Source organism: Sturnira hondurensis, unplaced genomic scaffold (genome assembly GCF_014824575.4).
Source record: "Sturnira hondurensis isolate 20B ecotype Veracruz unplaced genomic scaffold, ASM1482457v3 Scaffold0022136, whole genome shotgun sequence".
Lineage (NCBI taxonomy): Eukaryota > Metazoa > Chordata > Mammalia > Chiroptera > Phyllostomidae > Sturnira > Sturnira hondurensis.
This window is the reverse complement of record NW_028094767.1, coordinates 3,522,745-3,544,011: the sequence shown is the minus strand read 5'-3', so window position 1 is coordinate 3,544,011 and position 21,267 is coordinate 3,522,745. Positions and strand designations below refer to the sequence as shown.

The 21,267-nt window shown below is 37.3% G+C and overlaps 1 protein-coding gene across 16 annotated transcripts in view; it reads left to right on the top strand.

The window, feature by feature from the left end:
* Nucleotides 1-21,267, top strand: part of RIMS1 (regulating synaptic membrane exocytosis 1) — a 230,686-nt gene that overhangs the window by 32,913 nt on the left and 176,506 nt on the right. For all 16 annotated transcript variants that reach the window (XM_037034298.1, XM_037034289.1, XM_037034296.1 and 13 more), the window contains exons 2-3: nt 7,485-7,825; nt 11,244-12,109. In XM_037034298.1, the coding sequence (XP_036890193.1) occupies nt 7,488-7,825; nt 11,244-12,109 (1,204 nt within the window). In that variant the 5' untranslated portion in view covers nt 7,485-7,487. The remainder of the gene's footprint in view (nt 1-7,484; nt 7,826-11,243; nt 12,110-21,267) is intronic.

Genomic DNA, 21,267 nt, shown 5'->3' with positions numbered 1-21,267 from the left:
CAGCAAGAGAACACTTTACAAAAACTTTATAAAACCTTGAAAATAAATGACATTTTTGGTAAACATTGCCAGCAGCCACAATACATACGAAGTTAGGGAGGGGATGAGAAATGAAGTACATGCTGAAAACTAGGACAATGTTAATTTATTAGGAAGGGGATAATTTATGCTAAAAGCTTGGCACAGTTTATTAAGCAAGCTATTTTTTCATGTTCTTTGATGACTATGATTATGTATTCACAATACAGTGTCAATGGTGATTAGTGTTTTTATGTTTTCCTTTTTTAAAAATAAAAGCTGTTCCAATTTCTTTCTAGCATATACAGTCATAAATCGCTCTTGAATATAATGTTTATCTAAAAACTAGGAGAGAAAGATATATAACTTATTTTAGGTATCTAGTTGGCAATGGTTTCTTGGAGAAAGAAAGACATTTTAGAAAGCTGGGTTGTTAGTCCTATTTCCCTTTCAATTAATAAGGCATGTCTAAACAGAATACTGTTTAAGTTCATAGTTTTGGGGAAAAGATGATCAGTTTTACTTGTCTCATGGGATCTGGCATCAAAAAGGGATTCAAGGCAAAATACTAGGTTCACAATATGTCAACCACACAGCTCTGGTGTTTCAGGAGAGTGGCCAGTTTCAAAGAGGAGGAAAGCTTGATGGAGTCAACAGGCCGCCACCTATGGAATGTAGGCATGTATACAGATTTGCACAGCTTCTGTGGTCTTAGCTTATGATTATGGGGGTGGGGAGAGAAAAGCATGAAGTTGGAAACTTCCCGATGAACAAAGGCTATTGCCTACTTCCCATTGTATATAGTATTGAATATAATTGTACATTGTACCTTGTTCAGCTGACATATATATCATATAAATGTAATATATATCACATATCATATGAATGTGATATATATATATACACTACATTTTCTTTATCCACTCACCCATCAATAGAGATTTAGAGTGTTTCTATATGTTAGCTGTTGCGAAGAATGCCACTGTGAACAAGGAGTGCGTACACCATTTTTAGTTAGTGTTTTTTCTTCAAATAAATACCCAGAAATGAAATTTCTTAATCATGTGGTAATTTTGGTTTTAATTTTTGAGGAACTTCCATACCACTTTCTAAAGTCATTGCACCAATTTACACTCCCACTAACAATGCACAAGTGTTCCCTTTGTCTTCACACCCTTGCCTGCACTTATTTCTTCTTTTTGACAACAGCTGTTCTAACAAGTGTGAGGAGACCACTCATTGTGGTTTTGGTAGGGATTACCTTGATGCTTAGTGATGCTGAATATCATTTTATGTACCCCTTGGCCATTTGTATATCTTCTTTGGAAAAATGTCTATTGAGATCTTTTGCCCATTTTAAAAATCAGATTTTTTTTAGTTCTATGAGTTATTATATACTTTAGATACTAACCCCTTATCAGATACATAGTTTACAAATATTACCTTCCATTCAGTAGGTTGCCTTTGACTTTGGTGTCAGATAAAAAAATTCATCACTGATGGCAAGGGACTAAGTGCCTTTGTTTTTCTTCCAGGGCTCTTATGGTTTCAGGTCTTACATTCAAGTCATTGGTCCATGTCGAGTTAATTTTTGTGTTTGGTTGAAGATAGTGGTCCAGACGTGGCTTTCCAGTTTTCCTCACAAGCATTTGTTGAAATTGCATATTCTTAGCTCCTTTGTTGTACATTTATGGACCCTATCTATTTGGTTATTTCTGGGCTCTCTATACTGTTCAATTAGTCAATGTGTCCTTATTTATGCCAGTATCATACTATTCTGATTATACAGTTTGTTTGAAATCTGGGAGTGTGGTGCTTCCAATCTTTTTTTTTCTCAATATCACTTAATCCATTTGGGGCATTTTGTGGTTTCATATACATTTTAGAATTATTTGCTCTGTTTCTTTGAAAATGTCATTAGAATATTGATAGGGATTGAACCTGAGATTGGTTGGAGTAGCATGAACATTTTGCCAATATTAGTTGTCCCAGTCCGTGAGCACAAAATATATATTTTCATCTTTTTTCAATTTATTTTATTGATGTCTTACAGTTTTCATTGTACAGGTTGTTCACCTCCTTGGTTAAATTTATTCCTGGGTATTTTATTATTTTTGATGCAACTGTAAATGGAATTATTTTTTTATTTGTTTATTAGTTTGTGATTAGTGCACACAACAGATTTTTGTATATTGATTTTGTATTCTGCAACTTTACTAAATTTATTAGATCTAACAACTTTTAGTGGAGTCTTTAGGGATTTCTATATATATAATATCATGACATGTGCAAATAGTGACACTTTTATTTTTTTTCTTTCCAATTTGGATGCTTTTTCATTTATTTTTCTTGCCTAATTCCTGTGGCTAGAACTGCCAATACTATATTGAGTGAAAGTGGCATCCTTTCACCATTAAGTATGATGTCAGCTGTGAGTTTGTCGTATATGGTCTTTATTATGTTGAGATAAGTTCCCTCTATACCCACTTTGTTAGGAGTTTTTGTCATAAATAGATGTTGTATTCTGTCCAATGTTTTTCTGCATACACTGTGATGATCATATGATTTTTACTCATTATTTTGTTAATGTGGTTTATCCTACTGACTGATTTGCAGATGTTGAATCATCATTGCATCACTAGAATAAACCCCACTTGGTCATGGTGTATGATCCTTTTAATGTATCATTAAATTCAGTTTGTTAATATTTTGTTCAAGATTTTAATATCCATGTTCATCAGGAATATTGACTGGTAATTTTATTTTCTTGTGGTGTCTTCACTGGTGTTGGTATGCGAGTAAAGCTGGCCTTCTGAGTCTGGAAGTGTTTTTTTCCTCTTCTACTCTTTGGAAGAGTTTGAGGATTCATATTAAATCTACTTTGAATATTTGATATAATTTATCACTGAAGTTTTTGGGTCCTGGAACATTTGTTTGTCGCATAGTTTTTGATTGTTGGTTCAATCTCCTTACTAGTAATCATTCAGTTCAGATCTTCTATTTTTTCATCATCCAGTATTGGAAGGTTGTACGTTTCTAAGAATTTATCCATTTTTACTAATTTATTGACATATAATTATTTGTAAGAGGGATAAAGGGTTTTATTTTATTATTTTTTACAGGGTTCCTTATATCAAAAGTTTAGTATTAAGGGAATGGTGACTCGATAAAATGAGTTAAGAAGTGGAAGTAGTTCTCTTTATTATTATTTTAATGAAAAATATTCATGTAAGGTTTGTATCATTTACTATTTAAATATGTTTAAAATAACTTTTCAGTAAATATAGCTGGGTCTAGAGTTTTCATTGTAAGTTGTCTTTGGTTATAAATTCAACTTCTTTTGTCTTTTAATAATTAATTCAACCTCTTTACTAGTGTAAGGCCATTAAGATTTTCTATTTCTTCTTGTGATAGTTGTAGCAATTTGAATTTTTAAAGAAAATTCAAATACCTAAAGTGGCACAAAATGGTAGGTGGCATAACAATTTTTGAATAAAGTGCTGTTTTAAACAAAAGTCACTTTTAAAATTTGTATCTAAAACATAGAATGAAAATTTAAACACAGGTTATCCTTTGTTTTTTTAAACCCTTCATGTTTATATTTGTTCTTTATGTGATAATACTAAATACCTCAAATGGATTGTTATATGCAAGACATTGTTAATGTAAGGTACCATACCTCTCTGTCATGACTCACCTCAGTAATAAATATTGAGAGTAAGTCCAAGGCACGGTTCTTCTGCTCTGTGCTCCTGGTTCCATAAACATTTCATGTGAAGGCAGGTGTAAAGTATTTCTCCCTCTACATAATGTATTTTTTCTTCCAAACTTTCCATTTTATCCATAGAATTCATATGTATTCTCTCTCTCTACCTTCCCCCCACTTTCTATGTAGTAGGGGGTGTTGTAATTTCTGTTTCTCTGGCTGAACTATTTATGGGGAATTTATGAAAGAATTTACTATATTTCTCAAGTATTCATTAAGTGGGAAGATGGAATTTAAAATGATATTAAATCAAAAGGTCAAAATAAAATTTTCAAGTATTCTTCATATTTCTGATGTATGGCATGCACACTCAGAAGCCTTATTGCATCCTAATATTTCCTTTGAGTTTGTATTTATTTGGCTGCTTAACATCTGTAAATTATTAAGCTAGATTATTACATAGACCTGCTTTACTTTAGATTAGTACGGAACACATCCCAGGACACTCAACCAGCGCCTGACCCCGCATAGTGAAGTCTCCTAAAGGGGGTGGGGGGGAGCATTTTTTCCTTGGTAGAAATAATTGTCTTCTGCTCTTTTTAAAAAATTACTTAAGAAAGGGTTATCTATATAGTTCCAGGCAAACATAAAAATACTTAATACTATGTTCAGAAAGAGAATCTTTAAACATACCTAACTTTATTGCTTCTTAGTAACGATTTGGCTCATTTTTATGCATGTCTGTGATGTTTGACAAAAACTATGTTGAAAGGTATGGCAAACATATTTTATTTTCTTTACAACTCATGTAAGCAATTTATTTTTTGTTTGTAAACTTTGTGGCAAGAGTAATTTAGATAACTAATAATTGAGATTGGGTGGTAGTATTTTAATAAAAGTATTTTGACTTTTTATAGTAAATTTTGCTTTCAAATTAGAGGACAGGTTGACCACATTTATAATTGTGAAATATAAATATAACAATGTTGTGGTGCACCAGAAAATAAGATATAGGAAAATGCTTGTGATTAAACAATATATTCCTAAGAGTTAAAAATAGACAAAATTAGATAAAACATCACAGATGTAAATGAATAAATAATAGTTTGAAAATATTAAAGTAGCTGTTTTTACTTAACCACTAACTGTAACTTTTTAAATAAATTTAAAGTAATATTAAATGGTTAAATTGAAATGTAATTAATAATAACTATATTTTCTTTTACTGATCCTACAGCAATTCTGCACATATTCAAAACTTGGAACATTCCCACATTGGACAATTATCTCTCACTGGCTCATTTTTATAATACTTAAAAATGTGAAGCAGTCAAAATAAGAATGTTCTAGAAAATATAAAGATGTTCAATGAAGTGAACAATCTCCTTTGCTCTTCTTTTAATCAATATTATGCTTCTTTCTACCACTTTCAACCTCCATTTTTGAATTTTTATATTAATTGTAAATTTTATTGTTTTTTCTGTATGATTTTAAAGGAGGTTTAAAAATTTATACTAAGTATGCTTTAATATTTTTCTAGGAAAGGATTTAACTTAGATCACAAATAATATTTTTCTTACACTTAGTGTAACAAATACAAATTTAATGTCTCCTTGGTCAATGTGAAATAGTAAATGTTTCATATCAATTTCCTTAACTACTGCAGGTCCTCAAATGTTATTTATTCAGTGTCGTTTCTTTAGGACATTGATGAGGAACTTAACTCTTTTTAATATCAATTAGCCTATGAAATTTGTTCCTTACTTGTTCTTTCACTTAAAGCTGCAGAACCTATCTTCGACGTTAAGTGAGGACTTACTACTACTCATGGCATGCTTTCAGACCTGCTCATCACTCTCACGTCAGCTACAGAGGCAACTAATGAGGAAACATATCACCTGTCCCCATTCAGGGTCTAGTCAGAGGAGAATCAATGTCACTGTGCATGGAAGACATGGTGCTCGGTCACCGCCCCCTGTCAAGTAATCTTTAATATGTCCATGTACAACCCATCAGGACATCTGGGGGACACTATTTGTGACATAACCAGGCTATGATACCTTAAGTATAATATAGCCTTATTTGGAAATTGAAGCTATATTACACAAATACTTTATTTTGTTCATATTGTTTCACATCTTAGTAAATGAGAATTCTGTGATATTCATTGGAAGACAATAAATAGATGTTATGCCTAACTACCTTTGTGAACCTAGTTCATTCTATGATCTGAAGAAATGTAGAGTAATGAATTAAGTTTCAACAATATCACACATTTTTGCAAATATCTCTAAGTTTTAGTTTCCCTCATAAGGGGTAGGGCAAAAGTAGGTTTTCACTTGTGAGTACATGAAACACAATTTATTCTTGTATTGTATTTATTAATTATCGTATTATTTCCCATACAAACAACAGTAAACCTACTTTCTCTTCACCCTGCATTATGAATTCATTTGAGTTTCCTTGCTTAGAAAGCAGCAGTTTTTAACAGTTTATCTGTAATACTTTCTACGTTAAAAATATATTACTTTTCTCCATCAAGTTTTTATTTTCATCAAATGTTATGGCTACAGTTATAATTTTCCTCCTATCCATCTGAATGTTTCAGTCATGCATCTTCTTCTGTTTGCCAAATAAATAAAGCTGGCTTCTTTTACTCATTATTTCCCATGTAACTGTATCCAGGATTTATTCACCCTTACTAGATATTTTTGAGGAACTGTTGACTGAATTCCTATTTGTGAAAAGGAAGCCCCAGAGTTTGGTCATCAGCTTCTTTCGGGGGTGGGGGGGGGTGTTGTTTCTGAAGTAGAAAGGAGAATGGAAGTGCATGCAAAGGAAATCAGCTGAGGCAGCAAGAACTGACCACAAAGGAGCAGAGGTACTGGGGTCACTGGGAGTGAGGCTCCCGGGACTGCAGGCACCTGTCTGGCTCTGTGTCTGCTGGGTGTCACTGCTGTTATTAGGACTTCTAGTATGATCATCGACCTCATTACCACATGTATTTTAAATGCCACCAAGAGGAGAGCAGGCACACAGATTGAATTTAGGTGGTCAGACATCCTGTAAGTTATCAGTGGGTGTGTTTCTAAATGACGGTTCCAAAGTAAGCTCTCCTAGTGGAAACTGCGTCACAGTTGTCACATAGGAATAAACCCAGACCCAGATTTATGGATTTAGTAAATATGTGCATGGAAAGTTATATTTAATAGCATAAAATACACTTGAAGTTAGTTTATTAATAATAAACTAGAGAACAAATACAACCTGACCTTTTTTTGTACCTATCTTTTATTGTTTGTTCCAGAGAAATGTATTTCAATATTGGCTTTAATATTCAATGATTTTTTGAAAAAAATAGATATCTTCTACACCCTTTGAGACACTGAAGTTTGTGTACATAATTATTCATTCTATAGCTCCTTACAATATTTTTCTGATCAATCAACTACTTAGAACACTTTAGTAACATACTTTAAGTAAAACTTCAGGGTCAGTCATACAAAATGTGATGATATATGGTAAAAGAAAACTCAGAATCATAGGATTAGATTCGCAAGGGTAAGCTCTGTCCTGGTTATCTGGGAGCATTGTGACTTCATATACTTGACTGTGCAAGAATTTTTTACAAGAAATTGACAAAGATAAATATGAATATGAACATGACAACCATTTTTTCCTTAAATTATATTTGTCTGAGGAAAATAATTTATTCCCAAATGGCACAGAAAATTTATGTTGTTCTCTCTTCTTCAAATAGGTTATGTGGGTATGCAATTTATGTCGAAAGCAGCAAGAAATCTTAACCAAGTCTGGGGCCTGGTTCTTTGGAAGTGGCCCTCAGCAGCCCAGTCAGGACGGAACCCTGAGTGATACAGCTACAGGTGCTGGTTCTGAGGTACCCAGAGAAAAGAAAGCACGGCTCCAAGAGCGATCAAGGTCGCAGACTCCCCTGAGCACAGTGGCTGCCTCCTCCCAGGACACGGTCCCCCCGGGTGCACAGCCTGACCGGAGCAAAGGGGCTGAGCCTTCACAGCAAGCCCTGGGGCCGGAGCAGAAGCAGGCTGCATCCAGGTCTAGAAGTGAACCTCCAAGAGAGAGGTAATAGTTCATTAACCATGTAAGCAAAAGGCAAGGTCTTGTATGGATGGCAAACCCATTTTCAAGAATTTAACATTTACTAAGAAAAATGTGTGGAAGTGGTACTTCCCAGGCCCCACATAGAAGATAACAACGTGAGGCGCTTTGTTTATCTGCAGAATGTGTTGTGCCTTTGGAGATCTTTGTTGAGAAGCTTTTCTGTCCTACTATGCACTGATGTCACCCAGTTGGGCTACTAACTTCCAACCTTGAATTCGGCAAAGCTTTTAGATACAATTAGTCCTTTAATTGAAAGTGCTCTGAGAGAATATGATGGGGCCACTGAAGGGAAGGTGGGTATATCAGCAAAGCCTTCTTCGAGGACATTTCTTTTATGCTGGACTCTTAAAAGTGACTAGGAATTAACCAGGTGAAGAGTGGGGAGTGTGGGTCAGGCATATGCAGGAACATGCAGCCCGAAGGGACAAGGCTGGTGGGAAAACCTAGAGTACCCACTGTGTAGAGTGTGAGTAGCAAAGTGAGGGTTGGAGGAGAAGGGGCGATGAGGGGATTAGGGGATTAGGGCCTCACACTGCCGGGCCTTTGGCCAGCTTAAATTTGACAGCTTTTATCCTAGGAGAAATGGAAGGTCACTGAGAAATTCAGGCATGGGTGAACATGATCAAATCTTCTATTTCAGTGGATTCTTTCATTCATTCATTGAAACAATGTATTTATGACCAGACAGGATGCTTTGCACTGGAATAATGTTAACAAAGGGCACCTAGGCCTTCTCTTCACGTGCTTGGTAGTTTGGGGGTCTTGACTGTTGTTAAGAGTAAGCTTGTCTGCTTGTGGCTCCAAGAAAGGCTTTTGCTCCCCTTTCCAAACAAAGCACATACGTAAAATAAGAAACTTCAAAGTTAAACGGGTCTGGCTTCCAGTCCCGGCTCCATCACACTAGTAACAACCCACCTTACAGGGTTGTGGCAGGGATTAAATGAGAACTTGTGTTCAGATGCAGGCACATGGGAAGGCATTCAACTAATGTAGCTGTTATTTATTTACTATAAGCAAACACTGTACCAGGAACCGGAGGGTATAAAGATGATTAGGGCGTGATCGCTTTCTCACAGATCCTAGGGAAGATACCATACAATATCCTGGGAAAGACAGATAACTTGCAGAAGACTGATTTGATCAAAGCTAGAAAATACATGCAGTACTTTGGGAGCTGCAGGAAAGAAGATGTGCATTCTAAATTAAGCTTTGTAGGATATCCAGGAACTGTAAGGTAAATAGAGAGAGTAGGAGGAAACATTATAGGAAATAAAAAGGAGTGTGCATAAACTGTGTAGAGAAGAGATAACTCAGAGATTACTCAGAACTAGCAGTTAATACCTTTGGGTGACAAACTGATGTCTGTTAAGAAAACTATATCAAAGGTGCAGTTTGGGATTGGTCAGAATATGATATCTTTAAATAAGGTGATTTGGTGCTACAAACTTTCTAAAGAGAAAATATGAATCCTGTTTATGGCACATGGTGAAAAACTAAAAAAAATCAGAAATGAGGACTGAGAAGAGACTTTCTGTTTCAATGAAATTTGAAAAATCGACAGGGGCAGGTGCCCTTTGATTATACGAATCACATGCTGATTATGTACACACTTAAGAAAATAGCAAGGACATTGCAAATGTAGAAGAAAAAGGTGACAATCTCAGGGAGACAAGCAAGACTGAAAGAATGGCAGACTGTTTTAAAGTATACAAGTGTTCTTGATCATACTTCATACGAAGTATGAAGCAGAAGTATGAAGCACTCATCAGAAGCCCGTGGAAATGGGGCAATTAAGGGTAGAGATGAGAAGAACAATCAGTAAAGCAAAGCATCAGAGAGACTGGACAGCTCCTCGCACTTGTGTAACACTATCCTTTCATAAAGCTTTCCCACAGAGGGTGTCTCCTCTAATCCTCACGTGAACTCTGCAAGGCAGGCATGACTTATCAGCACTTAAGGAAAAGGAAAGTAACTCAATATAAACTTCTAACCAGATCAAGTATGCCTTAATGAGCTACTAAATGTCTGAAGCACAGTCATCATGCTCTTTTGAAAACTGTATTTGATAATGATTTATTTGTATTCTGTTAGACCCCTTACAATGCCACCCTTGCAATTCCATCTTCGATGAAAATCCCTTTCACTTCAAGGGACCAATGTAATCCAAAGCAGAATTTGCCATGTTTCCATTTTGCTTTCTTATGCCATCGGATACATTTTATTCTTTCTTTTCACCATCACCAGCCCCTCCTCACACTGACCCATACATAACATATCTTAGTCAATTACTACTTTGGTAATCCACAATAGAAATTGCCCTACTTTTTCTCATCTTGTACTTGATGTTTATTACTTCTGCTTTTAGACTTCCTGTCAAATGATGTTCCCTCTAGAAAGCCCTTTCTATGGACCTCAAGATTCCAAAAAAAGTCCTGGTTGTCTCCATTTTAATTGCATAGTAGATCATATATTGTCAGAATGCTTAACTAAGGCACCTCCTTTTTGTAGCTTCTCAAGTAGTTGCTAGAACTTTCCAAAATCAAGTTCACACCAGTGTAAAGAGAAGCACTGAAAGGGGCAGTGGAATGATATGTCTAAAAGATTCGAAGATTGCCAAACTCCTCCCCTTTATTTTTATCTTGCCAGTGACTTCAACAAGAGAAAAGTAGGAAAAAACCTGTTTTCTTCTTTTGCACTGTGTTCTGAAATGAGGGAAAGAGGGAAGAAAAACGAGTAATAATTTAAAATTTCAATACTTCTATTATTATTGCCCGTGGAAGGTAAAATAAAAAAGGTCATTCATGAAACCATTTTCCTCTAACTTCCTAAAAAAGTGTTTGGGTGAATATAATCTCATTAAAATTACTTTTGTTCTACTACTGAAGAAGTGCTATTAGATTTGACTTCTGAAATACACACACTTGCATTTTTTAAAAAGTTTTAAATAAAAGATTGTCAATATCTATTGTCCAAGTATCTATCAAGTACATACTTATTTTTAATTGATGTGTTATGTTTATTATAATACAATTTTAATATTATTACCTACATTAGTTTCATCTAAAAGATATTTTGTCTATGATTCACAAGCAATGGTTAACATAAAATTTTTTCATTGAGTTAATTTATCGGTGCTTTTTATTGATCTAATTTATAGAGAATTTTAAATATTCACACACTTTCTAAAGTCCCTGAGCCTTATTTAGAAAGCTAATCAGATACACAAGTTTACTTTGGTTCCTTATCATGTCACTTTTAATTTAGACATCGAATTATAAGTAATTACTGGAAAGGATTTAAATCTGGAATAAGAAGGTCTGGTTTTCACTTCACGCTTTAGGCACGGGTCTCCTTTTTCACATTGCTTTGCATATCACAGGAAGAAGACTCCAGGGCTGTCTGAGCAGAATGGCAAAGGCTCCCAGAAGGGCGAGCGGAAACGCGGGCCAAAGTCCTCGGCGCAACCTGGGGAGGGGGCCGTGGAAGAGCGGGAGCGGAAAGACCGGCGGGAAAGCCGAAGGCTGGAGAAAGGGCGGTCGCAGGACTACCCCGACGTGCCGGAAAAACGCGAGGACGGCAAAGTGGCGGACGAGGAGAAGCAAAGGAGTGAGGAGGAGTACCATACCAGGTACCGCAGCGACCCCAACCTGGCGCGGTACCCGGTGAAGCCGCTGCCGGAGGAGCAGCAGATGCGCATGCACGCGCGGGTGTCCCGCGCGAGGCACGAGCGGCGCCACAGCGACGTGGCGCTCCCACGCACCGAGGCGGGCGCCTCGCCGCCCGAAGGCAAGGCCGGGAAGCGAGCGCCGGCCGCCGGCAGGGCTTTGCCGCCAGACTCGCAGCGGGCCTACCCGACCGAGAGGACTGCGGAAGCCAGGGCGCCGGGCGCCAAGCAGCTAACGAACCACAGCCCGCCGGCTCCCAGGCATGGGCCGGTCCCCGCGAAAGCCCTGGAGCCCAAAGCCCAGGAGCCCCTCAGGAAGCAGAGCCGCCTGGACCCCAGCTCGGCGGTCCTCCTGCGGAAGGCCAAGCGCGAGAAGGCGGAGATCATGCTGCGGAACGACTCGCTGAGCTCGGACCAGTCCGAGTCGGTGCGGCCGTCTCCGCCCAAGCCCCACCGGCCCAAGAGGGGCGGCAAGAAGAGGCAGATGTCAGTGAGCAGCTCGGAGGAGGAGGGTGTGTCGACGCCGGAGTACACCAGCTGCGAGGACGTGGAGCTGGAGAGCGAGAGCGTCAGCGAGAAAGGTGAGAAGCGGTGCGGGCGAAGCGCGGGGTTGTGCCCTGGGATCTGAGGTGCGCCGGCATCAAGGCCGGAGATGCGCCTGCGCAGGGATCGGAGGTGTGCGTGTGTGCTGGGCTTGGAGGTGTTTTGTCTGCTGAGCGGGGCGTGTGCGTATGCCAGGTGTAGAAGTGTGGTTTGTCACGCACAATGTGATGACTATAGTTATCACTACCCTATAGTATATTAGAAAGTCGGCCAAAGTTCACATAACACAAAAAAACTGTTTTAATCATTATATGAGATGTATGTTAACTGAACTCTTGGTAATAATAATTTCTCAATGTAGGTATGTCAACTCATTATGCACTATACCTTAAACTTACACAGAACTGGATATCAATTATATCTCAATGACTTGTCAGTAAAAGTGGAGGGGGAAAAGTATGACTTGGAAAGCTCACAGCTTTTATCCAGTGAATAGAAGTTTTTAGTAGTAGTAGTAGTAGTTCATTTTTTTTTTTGTGGGATTTTAAAACAAGCACAAGCTCCAAATTTGGGCTACAACAGTTCGTTAATGACTTTGGTTTGTCTCATTCTTGGATATTCAGTACATCTTATGTTTTTCAGTTACTATTTTGGGGTGAATATATTTGTCTGGGAAAAATAGCTTTCTTGTAGAAAACCAAAACTTTTGGCTTGATAAAGGGAAGTGTAGCTTTTTAAAAAACTTCAGTGGTGTGATAGTACAGGCACAGAAGTAGCACTTTTTGGGTTTCAAATGTCTTTCTCATAATTTGTAAAGAAATTTGTTCACAAAGATTATACCATGAAGATGTTATATAACATACTTTGGATTTACAGTAACTTTGGAATATGAAGTTCATTTTACCTATAGATTGCAAAAGATTTTGCAATCTAATCTTTAGACAGGTTAAAATCTGTTCCTTTAGACAGGTTTCCTTTTTTCCTGTCCAAACCTGCACTCTACAATACCATAGCTCCATGTAGCTATTTAAATTTAAACTAATTGAAATTAAATAAACAAAAATAATTCAGTTCCCCCTTGCACTTGGCCACATTGCAAATGCTCAAGAGGAATTATCAGAGAAAGTTTCTTTAGATAGCACTTGCTTAGAAATACTTCAATTTATTATTAAAACTATGAACATTGTTTTGAATATTCACTCAGATTTAAAGTGGTCACAATCCTAAATTTGATGGTGAGTGTCATCATTGTCACTGTAGTGTTGAGGTCCTTGTGTGTTTCTTAATTTATATTTTGGGGTGACTATATGGTTTTGGGCTTTATAATTGCTAAATTATATGCTAAATATTATAAGTTTTATAAAACTACCACTTTGCTTTCTCATCTTTTCTATCTCTAAACTACACACAAGTGTTCTTTCTGTTTCTGTGTGTGTACATAAACACATACATAGATATAATTAAATGTACATGTGTGCTTGTATATATAGAACACACACATAAAAATGGAGGTTAAGTAACTTGTGCAGGAAATTATCATGGCTGGTTCATAAGATAGCTTTAAGTAGTCAATGGTGGGGTTTAGTGTTAAAAGCATTAATAGATGTTACAAATGATGGAATTTCTAATTCAGTTTGGAATAGGAAATATCTATGCCATATTGATTTTAAAAAGTCATCCTTCTGATGACTTATGTTTGAATGGTAAGTCATTATGCCTGTGTTCATGCACATTGTCTATTGGCTTTTAAGAATCAGATGCTGAATAGACACTTGTCTTTCTTGCCTTAATATGCTTGTAAGCACATATTTTTCCCCTCTAAAGTAGTAAAGTGTTAAGTAATGGATGTGCTCAATTGATGTGCAGGTAACTCTTGACAGATAAATACATATATATAATTTTTCCACTAATTAAAGAAAAGATTGTGTCAGCTCTTACTGAATATGTGTTATGAACCACAATGAACAAGGAATCAGACAATTGAATCTCGAAATTATTTACAGAAACAACGTTATGGAAGAAAACATGACTAATGGCATGGATATTAATTGGAGGGTTGGAGCTGGTGTCATGTGAGGAACTAATTGCCTTGGCACACTGTCTCCGCTTCTTGGGAATTATCATTCTGGGAACTTTGGTGGCCACTTGGTATATACATGCTTCTGAAGTTGGAGTTAAATTTTTTTATTTGGGAACACAGGCATCATGTGTCATTATCTAACACAGATGCCCCATTTTCTCTAAACTTATGGTTAATCTTCTTAACAATGTCTTGAATTTACTCCAAAGTAGCTGTCCTGTTCTAATATTTTAACCAATTCCAACTCAACATTTACAAAATGAAACATTAGCTCTAAAGAACATACCTTTTAATAATCTAGCCCTGGCTGGTGTAGCTCAGTGGATTGAGCACGGGCCTGTGAACCAGGCGATTGCGGTTCGATTCCCAGTCAGGGCACATGCTTGGGTTGCAGGCCAGTTTCCGGCAGGGGATGCACGAGAAGCAACCATACATTGATGTTTCTTTCTTCTCTCCTTCCCTTCCCCTCTAAAAAGATAAATAAAATATTTTTTTAAAAAAAGAACATACCTTTTAATAATCTGTAATATCTACTAATGACTTTATTACCAAACTTCTCTATTCCCTGATACGATAATCTCTATCACCCTTCCCCCTCCCTGGGTTACTTGACCTCCATAAGTCTCATAAAATTATGAGTGGTTTGAAGGAGATGGTGCATTATAAAATAGGATACTCTAGCATTCTTCCTCTATTGATTTTGTCTGTGGCTCCTGCACCATAGATCTAATACCACAATGAGTGTGAGGTAATCATTCATACATATAATACTCAGAGAATTTATTAAAAACTTTTTTTCATATCTTATAGACTCCAGTGGGGTGAGAAGAGGAAGAATGATTTGGGAAGAGATTTCTTAGAAGAAAGGAGATACTATGCTTTGAGTTTCAGGGTCATGGGAAGAGTATTCCCATGGAGTAAAATTTAAAGAGCACTGAGGCACAGAAATTAAAGTTACATTTTTACTGTATCCTGTGCATTTTCTTGTACAGTTTATCAGTTACCCATATAAATTAAACATTTAACACAATGCCTGGCTCTTTAGTCTGCTCAAGTTGCTATAACAAATGGTCACAGAGTGGGGAGCTTATGAACAACAGAAATTTATTTTTCACCATTCTGCAGGCTGGGAAGTCCAAGATCAGGCTGCTGGGATGGCCAAGTTGCTGGTTCATGGGTGGCACCGTCATGAGATTTCATCACATGGTGGAAGGGGCTAGGGAGTGTATGGAGTCTCTTTTCTAGGAGCATTCATGAAGTCTTCACTCTCAAAATCCAAGCACCTACCAATATCCCCACCTCTCATGCCATCGTCTTTAGGGTTAGGATTTCAACCTATGAATTTTGGGGTGAGGGGGCACAAACATTCAGACTATAGCACTGTCATTAGATAACTATTTAATATATATGTACCATTTTGTAATTCATATTATTATTTTGCTGACATGTTTTGTATGCTATTAGCAAATATGTATTTAGCACTTTTGGTAGATAAACTGAGATTTAATAAGAAAGAATATGCTCTGTGCTGACATCGTGTTGAGAAAAATAAGCAATAAAGATAATTACACAATGAAATACAATTTAGTATATGACTCAAAAGGTCATGTTTTCAAGATACTTTGATAGAATTTTGCTATGTGTCCAACCATCCAATAAAAGACAAGCTGATCAAGTAATTGACATCAGAAAGACAACCTGACATTTATATATATTGAATATAATCTTTTGCATGTAGTGTAATTCAGCTCACATATGACACCCACACAAAGATTAAGGGTAAGCTCTATCTAGTAGACTATCTAGAAATTGAGGTCAGTTACCACATTTTCAGTAGGAGTGCTGTTCATACTGCTTTTGCCCACTGGAAAAAAATAGGCATCTTTTTTCTCTTAGTTTATAAATATTAACTAATATAAATTTTTCCGTACAGAAGAAAAACAGTGAACTCACTGACTGTTGCTTATAAGATAGTAGCTGAATTTTGAGTGAAATGTGTAATGCAATTGATTGGGAGAAAGTCTAGCGCTGATTTGTGCCCCGAGGAGTTGAGGAATGAGACCTAAGAATAAAAAAAGAGACAAGATGGAGCCAGCGTGGAGGAGAGAAAGAAGTGCTGCCAGTTCTGAGAAGAAACATGGAGGCAGTGCTGCTTGATCAGGGGAGTAAGTCACTTAAGATACAAGGAACTTAAAGTATAGACCCTCAGACAAAGCAAGTTGGAAAAAGAGTCTGGTGTTGGATAACAGTATAGCCTTCATTTTCAATCCTCTCCTTTTTGCTGATTTTGTGTTAACTGAGAAAATACAACACAAATTACATGCCTTTGAACTCTGAAAGAACTCCATGACTGGCTTCTTAGCTCAGCCTGTATAACAAACAAGGGCTGACTGATTTGTTCATAATTGTTGCTGTTAGGCAGTGCTTAACAGTCCTTTCATGAGCACATGATCCGGATTACTGAAAGAAGGGATATTTGCAAGAATGTCAAGAAATGAGTGGTTGAGAGGGAGATGGAAGACCCTTAATAGCAAGTGACAGTTCTCCCCCTAGAGACAGATAGTTTCACGAGACCAGGGTAAAGGTTGTGGGCAAAGTAAACCATTGACTATTCAGTTTTGATGTCTGACAACTTAAACATCAAGGAGTCAGGAACAAAAGTCAAGGATCCTTGCAACAATCACATTGGGAGGGCAACTTGTTCATGTAATGCTTTATATTATTTTTTAGTTATTAAAAGTGTTAGGAGTATCCTTTGGGGGTTCCATAAATACAGTACTTACTATTCACAGAGAACTTCTGATTCTGCCTGGAAATCGTTGATTTGCTTCTGTTTATTGAGAACAAAGAATACGCATTATATCCTTTTGATAGTCCTATTTCCTATAGCCTGTTTCCTGCAGGTTTGAGATTTAAAAATTTGGCTGCCATTTATTTATTTATATATTAATCTATACATGATATTATATAAATTCTGCTTAATGTACATGATATTAAACAACATATCTATAAGAATCTCCTATGAGCTCAGTGGATTGAGCGAGGACCTTTGGACCAAATAACTGCGGTTCAATTCCCAGTCAGGGCACATGCCTAGGTTGCAGGCCAGTTCCCAGCAGGGCACCCATGAGAAGCAACCGTACATTGATATTTCTCTCTCCCTCTCTCCTTCCCTTCCCCTCTAAAAATAAATAAATAAATTTTTTTTAAAAAAAAGAATCTCCTAGATTCCAGGCACACTGTGCTAGATTTTAGAGGTACGGTGATTAAATAAATAAATATACACATATACATAGATAGATATATAAATGTAGGTGGATAAAGAGATAGCCATCTTTCCTGCCCTGTGGCAATTTTTGTTGGTTATCCAGAGCACTCACTGGGGACTTTATAGACAGGATATACCCCAAGATAAAACTGTGTCCTACTGTAAGAATTTGGCTACAGACATTTAAAATATATATAACCTTAAAACAATTACAACTTAAAATGGTTCTCTCTTCAAATGGCTGCCTGAACAATTATTTTCTTACCCCATGAGACCCTATACAAATGAAGAGAAAAGGAAGTGAACTGTGAGCTGATGGGATGGTTTTAGAAGATGGAAAGAGGAAGGTAGAAAGTAGACTGCTTTTAGACATAAGAGCTTGCTGAGTAAACAAAAGGGTCTGGTGGTGGAGAAATTGCCCTGCCATGAAGCACCTTACAGCAACTTCAGGCTCAGCCATCAGACTCTGTGGCTGGTGGTGAGGAGGGGAGCTTCAGATTGGCAGAGTCGTTCAATGTTTGTTGACCTAACAACTGCAACACACTCTTCGTCACTCTTTCACCATCACCTCCTTCTCTTCAGCCCCTTACAGAAAAAACAGCAAACATAATTCCCTAGTAAAAATCAAGAAGAAATCCAATTAACTGCCTGAGAAAACACAGTGGAGTAGGTGCTTCCCATTCTGGGGCCTGTACCCTTACCCGCTTAACCCTGAGTTCCGCATTTATTCATCCTGAAATGAAGGCTACTGGCTCGCAAGCTTCATTTATTCGCAGATGTTGCAGGGAGTTTTAGTGTCCACTAGAGCAGCCTCACTAAAAATACTGGCATGAAAACTCCCCACAGTTACACACACAAATCCACCCAGTACTCCATCTCAATTGATTGAACGACAAAGACCACCAAATGTGAAGAACACCAGCAGAGGAAACTAAAGAAGAGCTAGATGAACAAGTAGACACATTCACCCTAGAAGTAAGAGAGAATTCAAGAACAGAGGTGTACTTTAAAAACAACAGAACAAAATGCTGACTCATGGTCAAGCTTGGGTCATCCCGAAATGCCTAAGCCCATTTCCAGGGTACCTTCCCCACCCAAACACAGAGCTATTCTGTGTGAAATAGTTTTTGAATTGTTAAGTTTAATAACCAAGCTTAAAGGGAAAGCTTTGGGTATCAAAACCCATAGCACTGATGCACTTGGACAGAGATACTTGGACAAAGTGCAAGGCCACATGACTAGACTCAAGATCACAAACTTGCCTGTAGGGGTGAGTTAACTCGCCTAACTGGGCAGTAAAATAACCTAATCTGAGACATTAAAGTAAAAACTAATATTAAGCCTGTAAACTCCTTTGGATCCAGAAGGCCACTATGAAACTGATCTTTAGGGAAGCCTATGTAATACTGGGGATCTCCAGAGGATGAGTCCAGAGATCAAAATTGTAAAACAGAGGAATTTCAACATCATTAAATGTGCTGGGAAAAAAGGGAAAGATAAATAAACTTTTGGAAGATAAAAATAAAGCAGTCATACACAAAGCAGTGGGGGTTTAAAGTGTTTATCGACAATCAATTGTAGACTATTGCTCATCAATGCCTTCAAAGTTCAGAGCAAGACCATTTTAAAACTGTAATTCTGTGCACATGTAATCATCAGTCAATTCCAAGGTCTCATAAAACCTACTTTGCAGTGTCCTTCTGAGAATATTATTTAAAGATGTATGCACTCAGAAAACTGAGGATAATAATCAAGAAAGTGGAACAAACGAGAAACGAGAAATAGTGGAGCTAACCCAGGAATTAAATGCAAAGAGCTCCCTGAAGGACACTGTGTGCAGAAAGCAATCTGTCCAAATTAAAACTGAAGGTCATTTCTAGGAGGCTCCAAAACAATATCTTTGTATCAAGAAAAATGCCATGGATTCCAAGAAATAGCTAATGGCTAAGTTATATGACATTACTGACCAGGTAAAGAAAGGCTGTCTCTTTTTCACCACTAAAACCTGTTAAGGAAACTCATGGTTCAAATATGAGGCAAAAGAAATTGTGATTTTCTTTTATTACCTACTACAGCCCAATTGACTGTTAAGTTAGGCACATTTTCTTCTGCGTGAATAGGAACCCATGCAGTTCATCTCTAGAAAAGGACATTTAACCTCTTCACATTACGGGTTTTTCCTTGGTTCCGGAATATTTACGTGTAATAATATTGTACATCTCATTTACTGGTTTTCAGTTTTCGGAAAACACCCTTAAATATTGAACACTCATATTTGTTTACACAATTGAATATAAACATCTTGTCCATGTCAGAATAAATTCAAACTGACTGTATATGGGGGATGAAAGGATTGGGAGATGTGGGGGTAAACACATGATTACTACTATTTAAAGCGTTTAAGAGTTAAAATATCTTGTTTGAATTTTAAGAGAATAAATAGAGGATCGAGTGCATTTAAATGTGTAAATGTGGACACCAGGGATTCGTGTGCACAGAGGAGAGGCCATGCGAGGACACAGCTCGAAGTTAACCGTCTGCAAACCAGGAAAAGAGGCCACATAAGAAACCAAACCTGCCAACACCTTGATCTCAAACTTCAAACCTCCAGAACTGTAAAATAATATGTTGTTCAAGCCAAAAATAAATAAATAAATAATTGTAAAAAAACAATTGCCTTTTGAAAGTGAAGGATGTAAATAAAGTGAGTTTAAATTTCTTATTTAATCAGTTTTAGCCATAGATAACAGCTTAAATTAGAAACCAATGGATAAAATCCCAAATATTCCAGTATAAATGTAAATAAATTATCTAAAAATTAGAGTGCTCTTCATTAGAAGAACTAAGAAAATCAATATTTACAAATGAAGTTGGGAAGTGGAATGGATAGTGTGGGCAGAAGGGACATGAAGGGAAATGAATTATTGGAGCTACATCTCAAGCCCTTACTTATTTTAGTTTTAATTTGCTATCTATTAAAATAGGAACATACAAAAATACTATTAACAATCCCTATTTTTAGGTTGCAAGTAACCAGTTTTGGTGTATTCTGGGGCCTTTGTAATTGTCATTTTAGCCGGCAGAGCTTCAGGACAGTGGTGGCTCTCCGTGGAACTGTACCCGCATTGGCTTCCGTTTACCTTGTGTACACTATGCTTCCTTGAGTCCCTGCTGTATGACGGGAGCATACCCTGGCCTTGGGAATGCATTGATTTAAACATAGCCCCTGCCCTCCTAGCTCTCTCAGAAGAGCCCACCCAGTTTCTTTTGTTTTTTCCCCTCTTACGCACTTCTGCCTTGGCTCATTTCACATAGAGGCTGATGAACAAACTTTTATGGACCTCTACCTTCAGTTTCTAACCTTTAACCAAATGATTTCTCTAGTTTTTTTTCTTTGATTTCCCCTCGATCTATGAAGAGGAAAGAGATTTCTGTACTGGCAGTTGGATAGGTTGACATTTAGCACCAATGCCCAACAGCTCTCCCTGGCCCGATTTGCTTTGGTGATGCAAAGAACAAACTTAAGAATAGGCGTAAAAGAGAAGAGAGACTGTTTTATATTGCTGAGGGAAAGATAAATTTAATTCTCCCTTTCAACCTACTTAAACAGGCATGATTTAGGGTGTTAGATGCTTCAGTTTAAATGCCGTAGAGGGAGTCTGAGAACTAACTTCTTCTTACAGTGCATGTGGAATGGACATAAGCTGTTTCAATCATCTGTGCAATTTAAATCTTAGGAAGAGATTGAGAAGACACACGTTACTGTGTGTGTGTGTGTGTGTGTGTGTGGTCTGAGCTAGCATGCTAATTACTAACTTCTAAGAATATGTGTTAAGAAAATTTTGGAC